Source organism: Vombatus ursinus, unplaced genomic scaffold (genome assembly GCF_900497805.2).
Source record: "Vombatus ursinus unplaced genomic scaffold, bare-nosed wombat genome assembly UNPS02014770.1, whole genome shotgun sequence".
NCBI lineage: Eukaryota > Metazoa > Chordata > Mammalia > Diprotodontia > Vombatidae > Vombatus > Vombatus ursinus.
This window is the reverse complement of record NW_020954548.1, coordinates 39607192-39620291: the sequence shown is the minus strand read 5'-3', so window position 1 is coordinate 39620291 and position 13100 is coordinate 39607192. Positions and strand designations below refer to the sequence as shown.

Here is a 13100-nt window from a genome sequence, read left to right as displayed (position 1 = left end):
AGGAAATCAGTTTTTAAATGTAAAATTATTGACATTATCCTTGTGACTCTGGGGTTGGTTGTGACATTGTAGTCACCCAGCTCACCCAGGTAGAAACCTTGAAGTTGTCCCCTGGGGCACGGGTTTGAGTAAGAAGGAACTGGGAAAGGCCAGGTTAGAAACCTCTTGGCCTTCAGTGAAGCATCAAGCAAGAACATATGTGTAGGAATGGGAGGAATGGGCTTCTCCTCAGGGTGGCAGCTATGGCACCCCTATCTCTTTCTCTGACTCCTCTTTTCCTTTTTTTTTTTCTTTTTCCTTTCTTGTTGCCCCACTTTGGGTTTCTCTAGTTGTACTTTCTCTTTGATGTCTCCCCCTTTCTTTGCCTATTCCTACACAAATTCACCTTCTGCTCATTGCTTCAATGTACTTTGGTCTGTGAGTCAGGCACAGGACCTTCCTTTTTCCTATCTCTATCACCTCTAGAAAAACGTGCTAGGACCCACAGTGAGGGCATCATAGACTTTCTTCAGGGGCAAAGGAAGTGAGGATACTAGAGAAAGAACAAATGACTGCAACTTTGGTGAGGCTGATTGACCTCGGGTGAGAGTGTGGAAATGCTCTTCAGCCCCTGGTAGCTTTAGAACAATTATACGGCTTCTCAAGAGTGGGAAAATCATAGATGTATAGCTAGAAGGGACCATAGAGGCCGTCAAATTCAACTCCCTCATTTTACAGATGAGGAAACTGAGGCACAGAGAGGTTGTGACTTGTTCAGGTTCAAACAGCTAGTAAGTGTCTGAGGTGGAGGAAAATGGGTAGTTGAATTGATTCTTAGTAGAGTCAAACAATTTAATCACAAAGTTGGAAGGGAACTTAGAAATCATTTAGTCAGTAATCTCCCTTCTCCTCCCCCTATACCTGGAAAATGATCATTCATCTTTTCAACAATCCTGATATCTAGTAAGCACTTAATAAATGCCTGCAAATTAATTGATTCTTGAAGACCTCCAGTGACCAGGGAATCACAGTCTCATTGAAGCAGCCTGTTCTGCTTTTAGACTGGAGGCTTTTCCTTAGGTTGACCTGCCTCTCCCCTTCTGCTTGTTGACCTTAGAGTTTCCCTTGGGTACCGAGCAGCATGAGGGCAAACTTCCCCCGGTTCTCTTCATCTTATTGGTCCCTGTCTTCCTGCTGATGTGAGTCAGGTCTCCTCAACTTTCCCATTCCTAAAGCATGAACTGAGTTGAGGACAACTTGGACACATGTGGATTCCCATACCCTCAGCATCTTGTGATTGGAGGGCAGCAATAGGCCGGGACCTAAGTCCTTCACATTCACACCAGACACTTACGGGCTGGAAATGACACCTGTCCCTTCTTTTGCAGCCACACCCATTCGCCTGGTTCTATGGCCGCAGTCCGGGAGTGGTCCTGTACCCGGTGCACTTTCCTGAACCCTGCCGGCCAACGCCAGTGTTCCATCTGTGAGGCCCCCCGACAGAAGCCTGACCTTAACCACATACTGAGGCTCAGCGTGGAAGAGCAGAAATGGCCCTGTGCCCGCTGCACCTTCAGAAACTTTCTGGGCAAAGAGAACTGCGAGGTATGCGGCTTTACTCCAGACGCTCTGCCAGGAACGTCCCCACTACCCGTCATCAATGGGGTACTCCCTAAACCCCCCACAATCTTAGTGGAGCCCAAGGGGAGCTGCAAAGAGGAGGCAGTGCTAAAGGTGGAGGCTGGCGAATCAGGAGGAAAAAGCCCTGAGGAAGTGGAGCCACAGAACGGGTGGGCCTGTCAGCGATGCACCCTCCACAACACTCCCGTCGCCAACTCCTGCTCTGCCTGCGGAGGCCCACGAAAACTCTCGCTGCCCAAGATCCCCCCAGAGGCCCTGGTGGTCCCTGAGGTCATCACTCCTGCCGGCTTCCATGTTGCCCCTTCCACTCCACAACCCAGCCTGCCCACAGATCTCCCTGAGGCTGACCCCACCTCAGCTAACCAAGATCCAGCCGCTGCAGAGCAAGAGCTCCCCAAAATGCCGCCATTCAGTCCCTTTTCCCCTACCCTGCAGAACAATCCAGTCCCTAGAAGCCGCCGGGAGGTGCCTCCCCAGCTACAGCCACCGGTGCCTGAGGCTTCCCAGCCCACAGCAACCCCTGGCCCCAAGGGATCCCCCCAGGGGCAAGTCCGAGCACCCACCACCACCCGCTTCCAAGAAATCCTGTCTGCGAAGAGGCTGAGCGTGCTGGAGGAGGAGGCAGAAGCCAGCCCACCTCTTTGGAGCTGTAGCGCCTGCTCCCTGCGTAATCCTTCAGGCACCTCTAGGTGCGAGAACTGTGGTGCCCTTCAGGGCAGTGACGTCATTGACCTGACTGGGGACACTGTCCGGTTCACCCCTGCTAGCCCCTCCAGCCCTGACTTCACCACCTGGTCGTGCGCCAGATGCACCCTCAAGAACCCCACCGTGGCCCAGAAGTGCAAGGTCTGTGGCTCCTCCAAGCTGCATGGCTTCCAGGAGCACGGCAGCGGGGCCTGCGCAGCGGAGCCGGCTGCCCGCTGCCCAGACTGCAGCGCCGACAAGCCTGGGGACTGCTGCTGTAGCCGGGCCCCCTCTGCTCATAAGGCCGCCCGGCTCTTCCCCTCACAGCCCCCTCCGCTCCCTGAGTGGGCCTGCCCGGCCTGCACCCTCCTCAACGAGGTGAAGGCCAAGAACTGTGCTGCCTGCCACACCCCACAGGGCTGCGTGACCCAGCGCAAAGGAGCCAAGCCCCTGACGCGCAGGGAGAGCATGCACGTGGAGAAGCGGAGACAGACGGACGAAGGCGAGGCCAAGGCTCTGTGGGAAAACATCGTTACCTTCTGCCAGGAGGCAAGTATGGGGTGGGGGGCAGCCAGGGGGCTGTGGGCTAGACAGGGGAGGGGAGCATCCTCAGTGGGGACTCCAGGGCCCCAGAAACTCTGCTGGAGTTTCTCAGTTCTTCCATCTCCCTAGAGACAGGCCAGAGTTTGGTGTAACCTTCTCAAGACCCTTTTTTTTTTTTTTTTTTCAGTCTTTCAGCTTTGCCTTGGACATTACCCTGGTTGTTTCCTCCTTTTTAGCTTTTCCTTTGTCCTTCCTTCCCCCTGCTTCCTCTTTCCTTCCTCTGACTCTTCTCTCTCTCTTGCTTCTTCCGCCCCCGTCCTCTTCCTCACTACAGCCTCTTCCATCTCTGCCACTTCTGCCCCTTCCTCACTTTTCTCTCTCTGTCTTCTTGGGTGCTGGTATTTGAGGCCATAGGATGGGACTTTGCCTTTGTCATTTCACCACATTGTAGTTTTCAGTAGGTGCCCATCTTTTCTTCCTTTGGCTCAGAGCTTTGACAGAGTCATAAAGAAATGCCTGAGGTGCTGAGCTGGCTCAGGTGCCACTTTCCAAAAGGCGTAGCAATTCTGCATGTCAGGGAAGCTGAGGGACAGACCCTCATGTTATTCATAATAGATACAAGCAGCATGTTTACTTTTTTATCTGGACTGAATGTTCGGTGTTGATTTCCCTGTCTGAAAGGTCAGCTTTGAGTTCCTCTAGGGCTTTTCCTTTCAGGTGCCCACAACTCACCTCAGGCATGTAATGTCTTCCCTTAACCCCTGGGGATTATGGGGGAAACCTGATTTAGTCCCCTAATCTCCCCAATCTCCAGTCACATGGAATCAGAAACAGAATCATGAGATCAAAAGAAATTTAGGATGGAGTGGCCTCAAGGTCATTTTAGGCAGCCAACCCTCAGCCTTCAGGATGGGGGTCTTTAAATTTCCCTAAAAGTCAGCCCATGTAATAATTGCCAAGCCCTGCCAATCATTCATTTTCAAGTCATGAAGCTGCAGCAGAGTTGTTTTGACTGCAAAGTCTGCATTGGATTCCGCTTTCCCCCTCCTGGTCACCACTGCCACCTCCTCTTACGGGGATGAATCTGAGAGAACAGAAGCATCTGTGGCAACGCACATGCTCAGAATCCCTCCTCACACCCTGACTCACATTTCCATGGAAACAAAACCGAAGGGAAGCCAAAGGGAGCTGCAGAGTGTGCTTTTCATGAAGTCCAGTGACTGATTTTTCGTGAGGCTGGCTGCTTAATTTCCACTGGGCTTAAACCAGCTATCCCCTTAGGCCCAAAGCATGTCTGCCAGAACTCAGTGCAATGGCTGGTCTGCTCTCTGGGTGAAGTCCACTGTGAGTCCCCAAAGTCTCTCCCATAAACATCCTGGACAAGAAGTGACCTGACTGCCAATCACTGGGAAATTGGTTTTAACAGGAACCTCCAGTGACGGAGCCTGCCCTGTTCCTCTGACTGTTTGGCAGGTGCAGTTTTGCTCCTCTGCAGCCTAAACATCGTTCCCTAAAAAGCTGATCATTGCAGTGACTATATCAGGTAGGGCTGTTTCAGAAAGAGTTGTGGGATTTAACACCAACAGCTGTTGGAATCAGAATGAGCCACTAAGCTTGGTTATTCTTTCCTTACCATCGCTCAAACATCAAAAGGCTTTTTTGTTTTGTTTTGTGTTTTTTTTTTTTCTGATGGTACTTAATGACTAATTTCAGATGGTCATATTGCCACCCCGTTGGTAAGTCAAACTAATTGCCAAGAAAAAGAGCTTTGAGGAATCAGGATGCAGTGTCAGGCAAAGCCCCGAGGGGAGAGCATGGGCACCTGGTGTGACTGAAGGGCTTTGGCCAAGGTAGAAACCACTTAGGAAGCCTGGCAGCAAAGCAATTAGAATCCTCTCAGTTGGCCTATGACTTTGTTATTGTGCTGAGAAGGGAGTCTGGGGAGATAATTTGACTTGTGAGACCTGTGGGTGTGGGCAGCTTCACTCTCCTCCTGACCCAAGACCAATGTAACCTGGCTCTCGTGCGTCTTGGGCATTCATGGCTGACTTGAAATGAGGCCTGGAATGGGCTCGGCTTTGACAAAAGGTAGGTTTTGTTTTTCTTTTAAAGCTGTATTGGAGAGAGAGAGGAAAATCAAAGACGAAGACTGTGGTTCAACAAGATGAGACTATGATAATAGAAAAAAGGCAGACTTGTTCAGCTCTTACTTTCCTTGTGTATTCTATGCCCAGGACGGTGATCTTCGGACTGGAAAGGTTAAAACAAAGATGGCTAATAGGAAATTGGCCCCAACATAAGTATAGATTAAGGCCCAAAGGAACTACATCCCAGGGGATGAAAAAAAACTGGAGGATATGATTGGTGACTCCATCTTGAAAAGGTCATGGGAGGGAGGTACTACAGGACTGAAGAAAGGCAAATGATATCCTGATTTTAAAAAAAAAAAAAGTAGGGGGAAGGGAAGAGATCTATCTGTAAACTCTAGGTTATTGAGGCTGACTTCAATTCCTGACAAAATTCTAGTATGTTTTATTAAGGGGATGATTAGTAAACTTACGGAAAAGTATATGGTGATCAGTAAGTCACCATAACTTCAAGAATAGATCACATGCCAAGCATCTCCTTTCCTTTTCTTTTCTTTTTTAAACAAGGTTACTCCACTAGGCTTTGGCAAAGAATTTGACAAGGTCTCCTGGGAAAAGTTGGAGAGATGTGGATTAGATGATAGCACCTTTAGGTAGATTTGGAATTAACCGAATGACTGGACACAAAGACTAATCATAATGATTCAGTGTAATTTTGAAATGGGGGTCTCTAGTGAAGTGCCTCAAGGACGTATGGTTGGCCCCTGCAGTTGAAAATGTTTGTCACTGATTTGGATAAAGGAATATTTGGCATGCTTATAAAATTTGTAGAATACAAAGCTAGGAGGGCAAGTTATCACATATTGAATGGTGGAGTCAGAATCCAAAAGATCTTTAGAGACTAGAACGCTGGAATGAATCTAATAGAATTAAAGCAGCACGAAGGTGGGAAAGGTGTTTGACTTGGAGGAGTTAAGAAGACCAGGCTTAAAATCCTGCCTCAGATACTTAACTATGTGACCTCAGGCAAGTCCCTGACCTTGAGCAAGTCAGCCTCAGTTTCCTCTTCTATAAAATGGAAATAATAATAATAATAATAGTACCTCTCATAGGAGTTGTTTTGAAGATCAAATAAAATGTGTAAATTGGTCTGAGCACCTTAAAGCACTATATAAATGTCAGCTATTTAAAATTAATACCAATAAATATAAAGTCTTACACTAGGGTTCAAAAAGGCAACTTCACAAGTACAAGATGGGAAGGCTTGACTAGAAAATAGTCCATCTAGGAAAATCTGGGTTAGTTGATTGTAAGTTTGATATGTCAACAGTGTAATAAAAATCCAGAAAAAGTGAATGCAATCTTAGGCTGCATTGAGGAGAAGTGATCACAAGGGAGGTGATAGTTCTGCCCCATACCTCTCTGATCAGACTCTTATCTAGTGTGTTGTGCTAAGTTCTATGTACCCCATTTGAGAAAGGATATTGGCACCCTGGAGAATGTCCAGAAGAGAGTGACTGTGTTGGCAAGTGCCTTAACATCCTGCCATATGAGAATCCACTGAAAGAGTTGAAGATGATTTCCCTGGAAAAGAGAAGAGTTAGGGACAGGTAGGTGGTGCAGTGAATAGAGCACCAGCCCTGGAGTCAGGAGGACCTGCGTTCAAATCCAGCCTCAGACACTTGACACTAGCTGTGTGACCCTGGGCAAGTCACTTAACCCCATTGTGTAGCAAAAAAAGAAAGAAAAGAGAAGACTTAGCTAGAAATAGGATAGCTGTCTTCAAGTGTCAGAAAGAAAGGCTGTGATGTAGAAAAGATATTAAATGTGTTCTGTTTGGCCCCAGAAGGCAGAACTAGGAGCATTAGTTTGAATTTACTAAGAGGCAAATTTAGACATGGTATGAGGTAAACTTTCCCAACAATTAAACCTGTTATAAAATGGAAGAGGCTGCTTTGGGAGGTTGTGGGCTCCCTCTCATTAAAGGTGTTCAAACAAAGATCAGATGGCCACTTACCATGTATGTTGTACAGAGGATTCATGTTCAGACACAGTTTGAACTAGATTGCCTGCTGAGCCCCTTCCAACTTTGAAATTGTGTTTCTTTGGAATACCACATCTGAGATTTTGTTCTTCTCAGAAGAAAGTGGATGGTAGGTTTTGCTTGAGAGTGTGGGGAAACCAGAACTCATCAGGCTACAGAGTATTGTTGACCCATGTGTGGCAAGATCACCTGGACTCTGAGTTTCATCACTCAGCCATAATGCCAGGCATGAAGGGTTTGGTGTGTAAGGGCCCGTCATCTATGGAATGATTTCTCCCACCCTCCGAAGAACCTATCGAAAGAGGATCCTACCGTTATCGGTCTGACTTTTGCCGAGGCACCCTTTCCTCTGCTCCCAGGCAGCTGCCCCTGCGGCATGTGACCTTGCTTTGGGAATTGGAAGTCCAGTAATAGAGCCCTTCAGTTATTCTGTTCTGTAGTAGAGAGGAGATAGTTACCTCAAGCAGTAGAACAGGGAGGATAGGGAATGGTTTGTGACGGCTAGCTGATGGTGAGGAGATTCCTAAAGGATTTCTCAGCTTCTTGTGTCTCACTGTTTGCTGTTTGATCAATCTTATTGGAATCATATTGGATTATTGGAATGATTGGAATGATTCTGGGCATGATATTATACTTCCAAAACACCAGCAGTGCCTTAGTTCAGGGTACGGCAGCCCTTTTAGCTTTAAAAGCCTCTAGAGAGGCTAAGCAGGACCCATAGGGACCAGTGTGATGAGGATGTTGTAGGCAGGGAATAAGAGAAAGAGCAGAAGGAAACAGCAGAGAAGCAGGAGACGCAGAGATTCTGAGAGAGGAGAGGAGAGGAGAGGAGGAGAGACAGGGCAAGGGAAGGCAGGGAAGGACAGAAGCAGCATGTGGCAGGGGATAGAAGTGCCAGTTGCCTCAGAGGCCCCAAGTGGATCACTTAATTCAATCTAGTAAGCATTTATTAGATGCCTACTGTATTCAAGTTGTTGTGCTAAACACTGAGCATTAAAAGACAAAAATGAAACAGTCCCTATTCTCCATTCGAGGAACTTATTTTCTGCAGGAGATGTTACATTTGTACAGATGTGTAAATACAGATTAATTTTAGAAGAGGAGATTGTGTTCAAGAGGTTGAAGAGGGATTGGGTTCTTAAAAACTACTCTGAGAGGACGTGACTGCATTTTTGCCTGTGGATGTCTACGGTAGCAGTCCATGTTGGGGGGAAAGAATGAAGGGATTCCTGTTTGTTTGTTATCTTGTGCTGTATGAATGTCAACAAAATGTCCCAGATAATAGAAAAAAAAATTTCAGCCTTATCTGAGTGGTGGCACCTGATCTGTGCTTTGAGGAAGCTAGAAATTTTTTAAGAGGCAAAGGGGCGTAGGGCAGCTAGGTGGCACAGTGGGTAGAGCACCAGCCCTGGAATTGTGTGACCCTGGGCAAGTCACTTAACCTCATTGCCTAGCAAAAAACAAACAAAACAAGAGGTACGAGGAAAGGAAGGAGTACATTCCAGACATGGGGAACCACTTCTGCAAAAGGAATGGAGGTAAGAAACAGATTGCTATGTAAATTAGGGAACACCTAGCAGCCCTCTTTGACTGGAATGGAGGAGTAGATTAACAACAGCAACAACAACAACAATAATAATGATGATGATGATAGTTGACATTTATATAGTGCTTACTATGTGCCAGGCACCTTGCTAAGCGCTTTACAATTATAATCTCCTTTGACACTCACAATAATCCTGTGAGGTAGGTGCTATTATTTTTCCCATTTTACGAATAAGGCAAAGAGAGGTGAAATGACTTGCCCATAGTCACACAGCTTGTAAATTTCTGAGGCCGGATTTGAACTCAGATCTTGCTGACTCCAGGCCCAGCTCTCCATCTACTGTACCACATAGCTGCTCCATAAAGAGGAATCATATGGCCTAAGACTGGAATTGGTAGTTGGGTGTCATATTAAATGCCAGGCTAAGAAATGAGTATTTTGTACTCGAGATATTAAGGAACCGGTGAATATTTTTTGTATAGGGAAGATGACACGGTCATATTTATGGTTTCGGAGGATTGATTTGACAGTTGTGTGGAGGATTAAGTGGACAAAGACAAGATTAGGTGCAAGGAGTTAGTAGGCTAATGCAGTAGTCCAAGCAAGTGGTAATGAGTTAATGAGGTACCTGGGTGAAGACAATCTGAGTGGAGAGAAGGGGATATATATATGAGAGATGTCATGGAGATGGATCATTAAGACTTGGCAATTGTTTGGATGTGGGCCCGAGATTGAAGGAAGAAACAGAGGTAATTCCAAGTTTGGGATAAATAGAATCGAGTTTAGTTTTAGAGCTGCTGAGTTTGAGATGCTTTTGTGACATTCAGGTATAGATGTCCAACAGGCAGTTGGTAATGGAGGACTAAAGTTCAGGAGAGAAATTAGGGCTGGATAGTTTGGGGAGTCACCTTCATGGAGGTAATAATTGAATCCATGAGACCTGATCAGGTCACCAAGACAGAGGATGTAGAGAGAGAAGAATGCCCAAGATAGAGACTTGGGGGAAAGCCTTAGTCAGGAGGGGACACATGGATATTCCGACAAAGAAGACTGGAAGAGGAGCAGTCAGATAGATAGGAGGAGAACCATTGGAGAAATATCACAAAAGTATCCCAAGAACCCAGACGAAAGGCTGTTCGGGAGGAAGGTGTAGTCAGCAACGTCAAGTGCTGCAGAAAGTTCGAGAAAGATGAGGACAGAGAATTGTCATCGAATTTGACATGTACGAGAACATTGGTAACCTTGGAAAAAGTGGTTTCAGTTGAGTGGTGGGGTTGGAAACTAGACTGCATGCTACTCAGATAATAGACAGTCCACGGGGCAGGTCTGTGTTAAATAATTTCTTTATACCTCTGCTATAGGTGATCAAAGTCCTAAGGGTTTGTCCAGATAGAGCACAGGTTGGGGACAGATACTTGGTATTTGAAAAGGGCTTCCCAGATATCCTGGCAACAAAGGCTAGCAAAGAGCACTAGCATTGCTGGAGTTACGGAAGCTGGGTTCAAACCCTATTCTGCTACTTAATATATTGCTATATTACTGCTGCCCCTCCTAACCTAAAACAAGCCACTTTACTTCTCTGGGCCTCAGTTTCCTCGTATCTAAATTGAGGAGAATTGAACTAGATAATCTCTAAAGTCTTGTCTAGCTCTTGAGACAAATGAAAAACCCAAGAGACAGAGTTTCTGGGTGATTAATAATTAATTTATTAATTAGGCAGCTGGTAATCAATAAATTGATGGTCAGTGGTTTCTCTCAGTAACCAAAGACAAAACTGTGGAGATCACTGAATGCTTTGGAAAAGGAGATGCCCGTGACAGGTGAAAATCAACCCTGTTTAGTGAACAGTTAATAAGAAAGTCTTCAGTTTCTCCTGCTGAGAATGTGGTTTGATTATGAGACTCAGCTGCCTTCAGCAATCTGGACAAAGGAATCCATCTCTACCCAGACCACTCGGGTTGGTTTTTTTCCTTCATAAGTTAAATTACCCTCAACTCTGATAGAGGGCTACAGTGACATAGGTTTATTTCCTAAGGGCAAGAATTCACCTAGATAAGATACTGTTTACACTCTAAACAAATGTAAGGTCTGGGTGGGGTCCCAACACAAGATCCACAGAGCATGTACCCAGGGGATTTGGGCAATCTCATCTTTCAGTAAAGTCCTTTAGACTGACTGGCCTAGCGGGGCTGGTCCCTGAATGAGGAAATAAAGGGGGAAAGCCTTCATCCTAATTTAATGATTAGTTAGTAATATAATAAAAAATAATAATTTCTCACTCTAAATCCTATTAACGATCTTGAAGTTTGGGGACCACAGTAATTCAGTTATTGAAATAATGTTATGAGAACTTGGAAAATCTTCATCAGACTTACACAAGAATATTTGAGTTCCATTTAAAGTGGGGAGATTGATAGTCTTTGTTCTTGCTCATCGTTTAATTCACCAAGCTCTAGGGCTCTATGTTCCAGTGGTCGGTGCTCTCCCGATAAATTAGTCTCCTTGTGCCTCACCTTTTTTCCACTTGCAAAATGCAGCTGACACACAGGAGGGTTGTGAGGAATTATCAATAATAAGAGGGCTAAAGTCCTTTGCCGTTACCGAGTGCTCTAGATATGCTGAAAAATAACAACATCTTCATGTTCAAGAGGCGCTTCTGCAGAAGTGGCTACTAAGAGCCTACATGAAGTATTCCTCGCAGGGTGGGGAAGAACTCCCTGCCAATATTTGGCCTACATATGACAAACACAGACTAATCCAAGGAGTTTCAGCAGCATGGCTCTCTTGAGACTTCTGTCTCTTGGAGGAGCTTTCTTGTGAAACTGAATACTCCACCCTTGTTCACCCCCAGAATCCTAACAGGAAGCTGCACATTCATCATCACACCCCCATGAGCCCAGGGGTGACTCATGTTTCAAGGCCCGTTTTACATGTAAGTAACCTGACACCTGCTGAGGGAAGGTGACCGACTCTGGAAGAGATGGCGACAGAGGTTGAAATGGAGCACAGGTATCCCAGTTCTGAGACACATAAACTTAAACCCTGAGGTCACTCCTCCACCTAGCTAGGGTCCCCTGTAGGGCTGTGGCCCCACTCTAAGAGGTTCATGATCAACTAATCACAGGCTTGGATGATGGGTCACATTCTCCCCTCTCCAGGAAAACTAATTGTGTTGTTGGTCTCCAACACTGCCACGCCTGTTCTTTTCTCCTCCAGTACTTCGTCACTCTGCCCCGTCTCTCCATTATGCAAGTTTTCAACCTCCCCACTTATGAACCAGTTTGCCCCTCAGGACAATTACAGTCTGACCACAACAGCCGCTGTTCAGGTGCCATTAAGAAAATCCCCCGAACCCCCAGCAGACCTGTCCCCGACCTTCCAGATTACCTTGCTCATGACTCCTCAGAGGACAGTGGGCTTTGGCTTCAGGGCAGTGACTAAACAGCTCAATCTTCCCACTTTTTATTTGGGGTGGGAAAATGAATTGTAGAAGATAAGCAGACATGGATATGTGGAGTTTAGAAGACATTGCAGCTCTTACTACATTATCTTTAATTTTTTCTTCTAAATTTCTCTATTTCTGCGAAGGGCACCACCATCCTTCTGGGCACCCAAGTTCTCAAGGTGCCATCTTTAATTCACTCTCTTTCATATTGTACACACAGTCAGTTGCCAAATCTTGTCATTTCAACTTTCATGGCATCTTCTACATCCATCCTTTTTTGTACACTCTCACAGCCATCCAGTCAGTTCAGGCCTTATCACTTCTCATATGGACTGTTGCAATAACCTCCTAATTGTTCCTCCTGCCTCGTGTCTCTCCCCTCCACATGGCTACCAAAGTGATTTTCCTAAAGCTCAAATCTGTTTTCCCCCTACTCATTAATTTTTTCTTATTGTTTCAGTCCAGTCTGACTTTTCCTGGCCCCATTTGGGGCAAAGGTACTGGGGTGGTTTGCCATTTCCTTCTCCATTTCCATTTGCCATTTCCAGCTCATTTTATAGATGAGGAACTGAGGCAGAGTTAGGTGACTTGCCCCTGATCATATAGCTAGTAAGTGTCTGAGGCCAGATTTTGAGGTCCTCCTGACTCCAGGTGGGCACTCCATCTGCTGTAACACCTAGCTGCCCCATTAAACTCTAGTGACTCCTTATTGCATCCAGGATCAAGTATTTCATATGTATGCCATCCTTTTATAATTTCTATTTTTAAAGTTTTATATGCACATGATATGGACTAGAACAGTAGTACATGTCTATAATTATAAACAAGTAAATATACATATTGGGAGTTTTTACTAAAAATTTTTTATTGATAGGAGTATACAGTCAGCAAGTTTGGAGAGCACTGCTCCAAAGCATCAGCTAAAGTTCTGGTGACCACTGTGAAGCATAGTGCTTAATGCGGAGGAAATGAAGACCCTTCTGAACCAGAGACCCTAAAATTGTGTCTGGTTTGGGGGAAAACTGTGCTCAGAATAATAATGGGCAATATCAGTGGTTTCAGCCCTCAGGACTACAGTATATTTCTTGAGTGATCCTCATCTCCTGCTCTAGTCCCTTTTTTGTATCGAGT

General features: G+C 45.8%; 1 protein-coding gene across 7 annotated transcripts in view; it reads left to right on the top strand.

Moving 5' to 3' along the window:
• CAPN15 (calpain 15) overlaps positions 1-13100 on the top strand; it is a 99040-nt gene that overhangs the window by 64588 nt on the left and 21352 nt on the right. For all 7 annotated transcript variants that reach the window (XM_027862907.1, XM_027862908.1, XM_027862905.1 and 4 more), the window contains one exon: positions 1368-2853. In XM_027862907.1, coding sequence (XP_027718708.1) covers positions 1368-2853 — 1486 coding nt within the window. The remainder of the gene's footprint in view (positions 1-1367; positions 2854-13100) is intronic.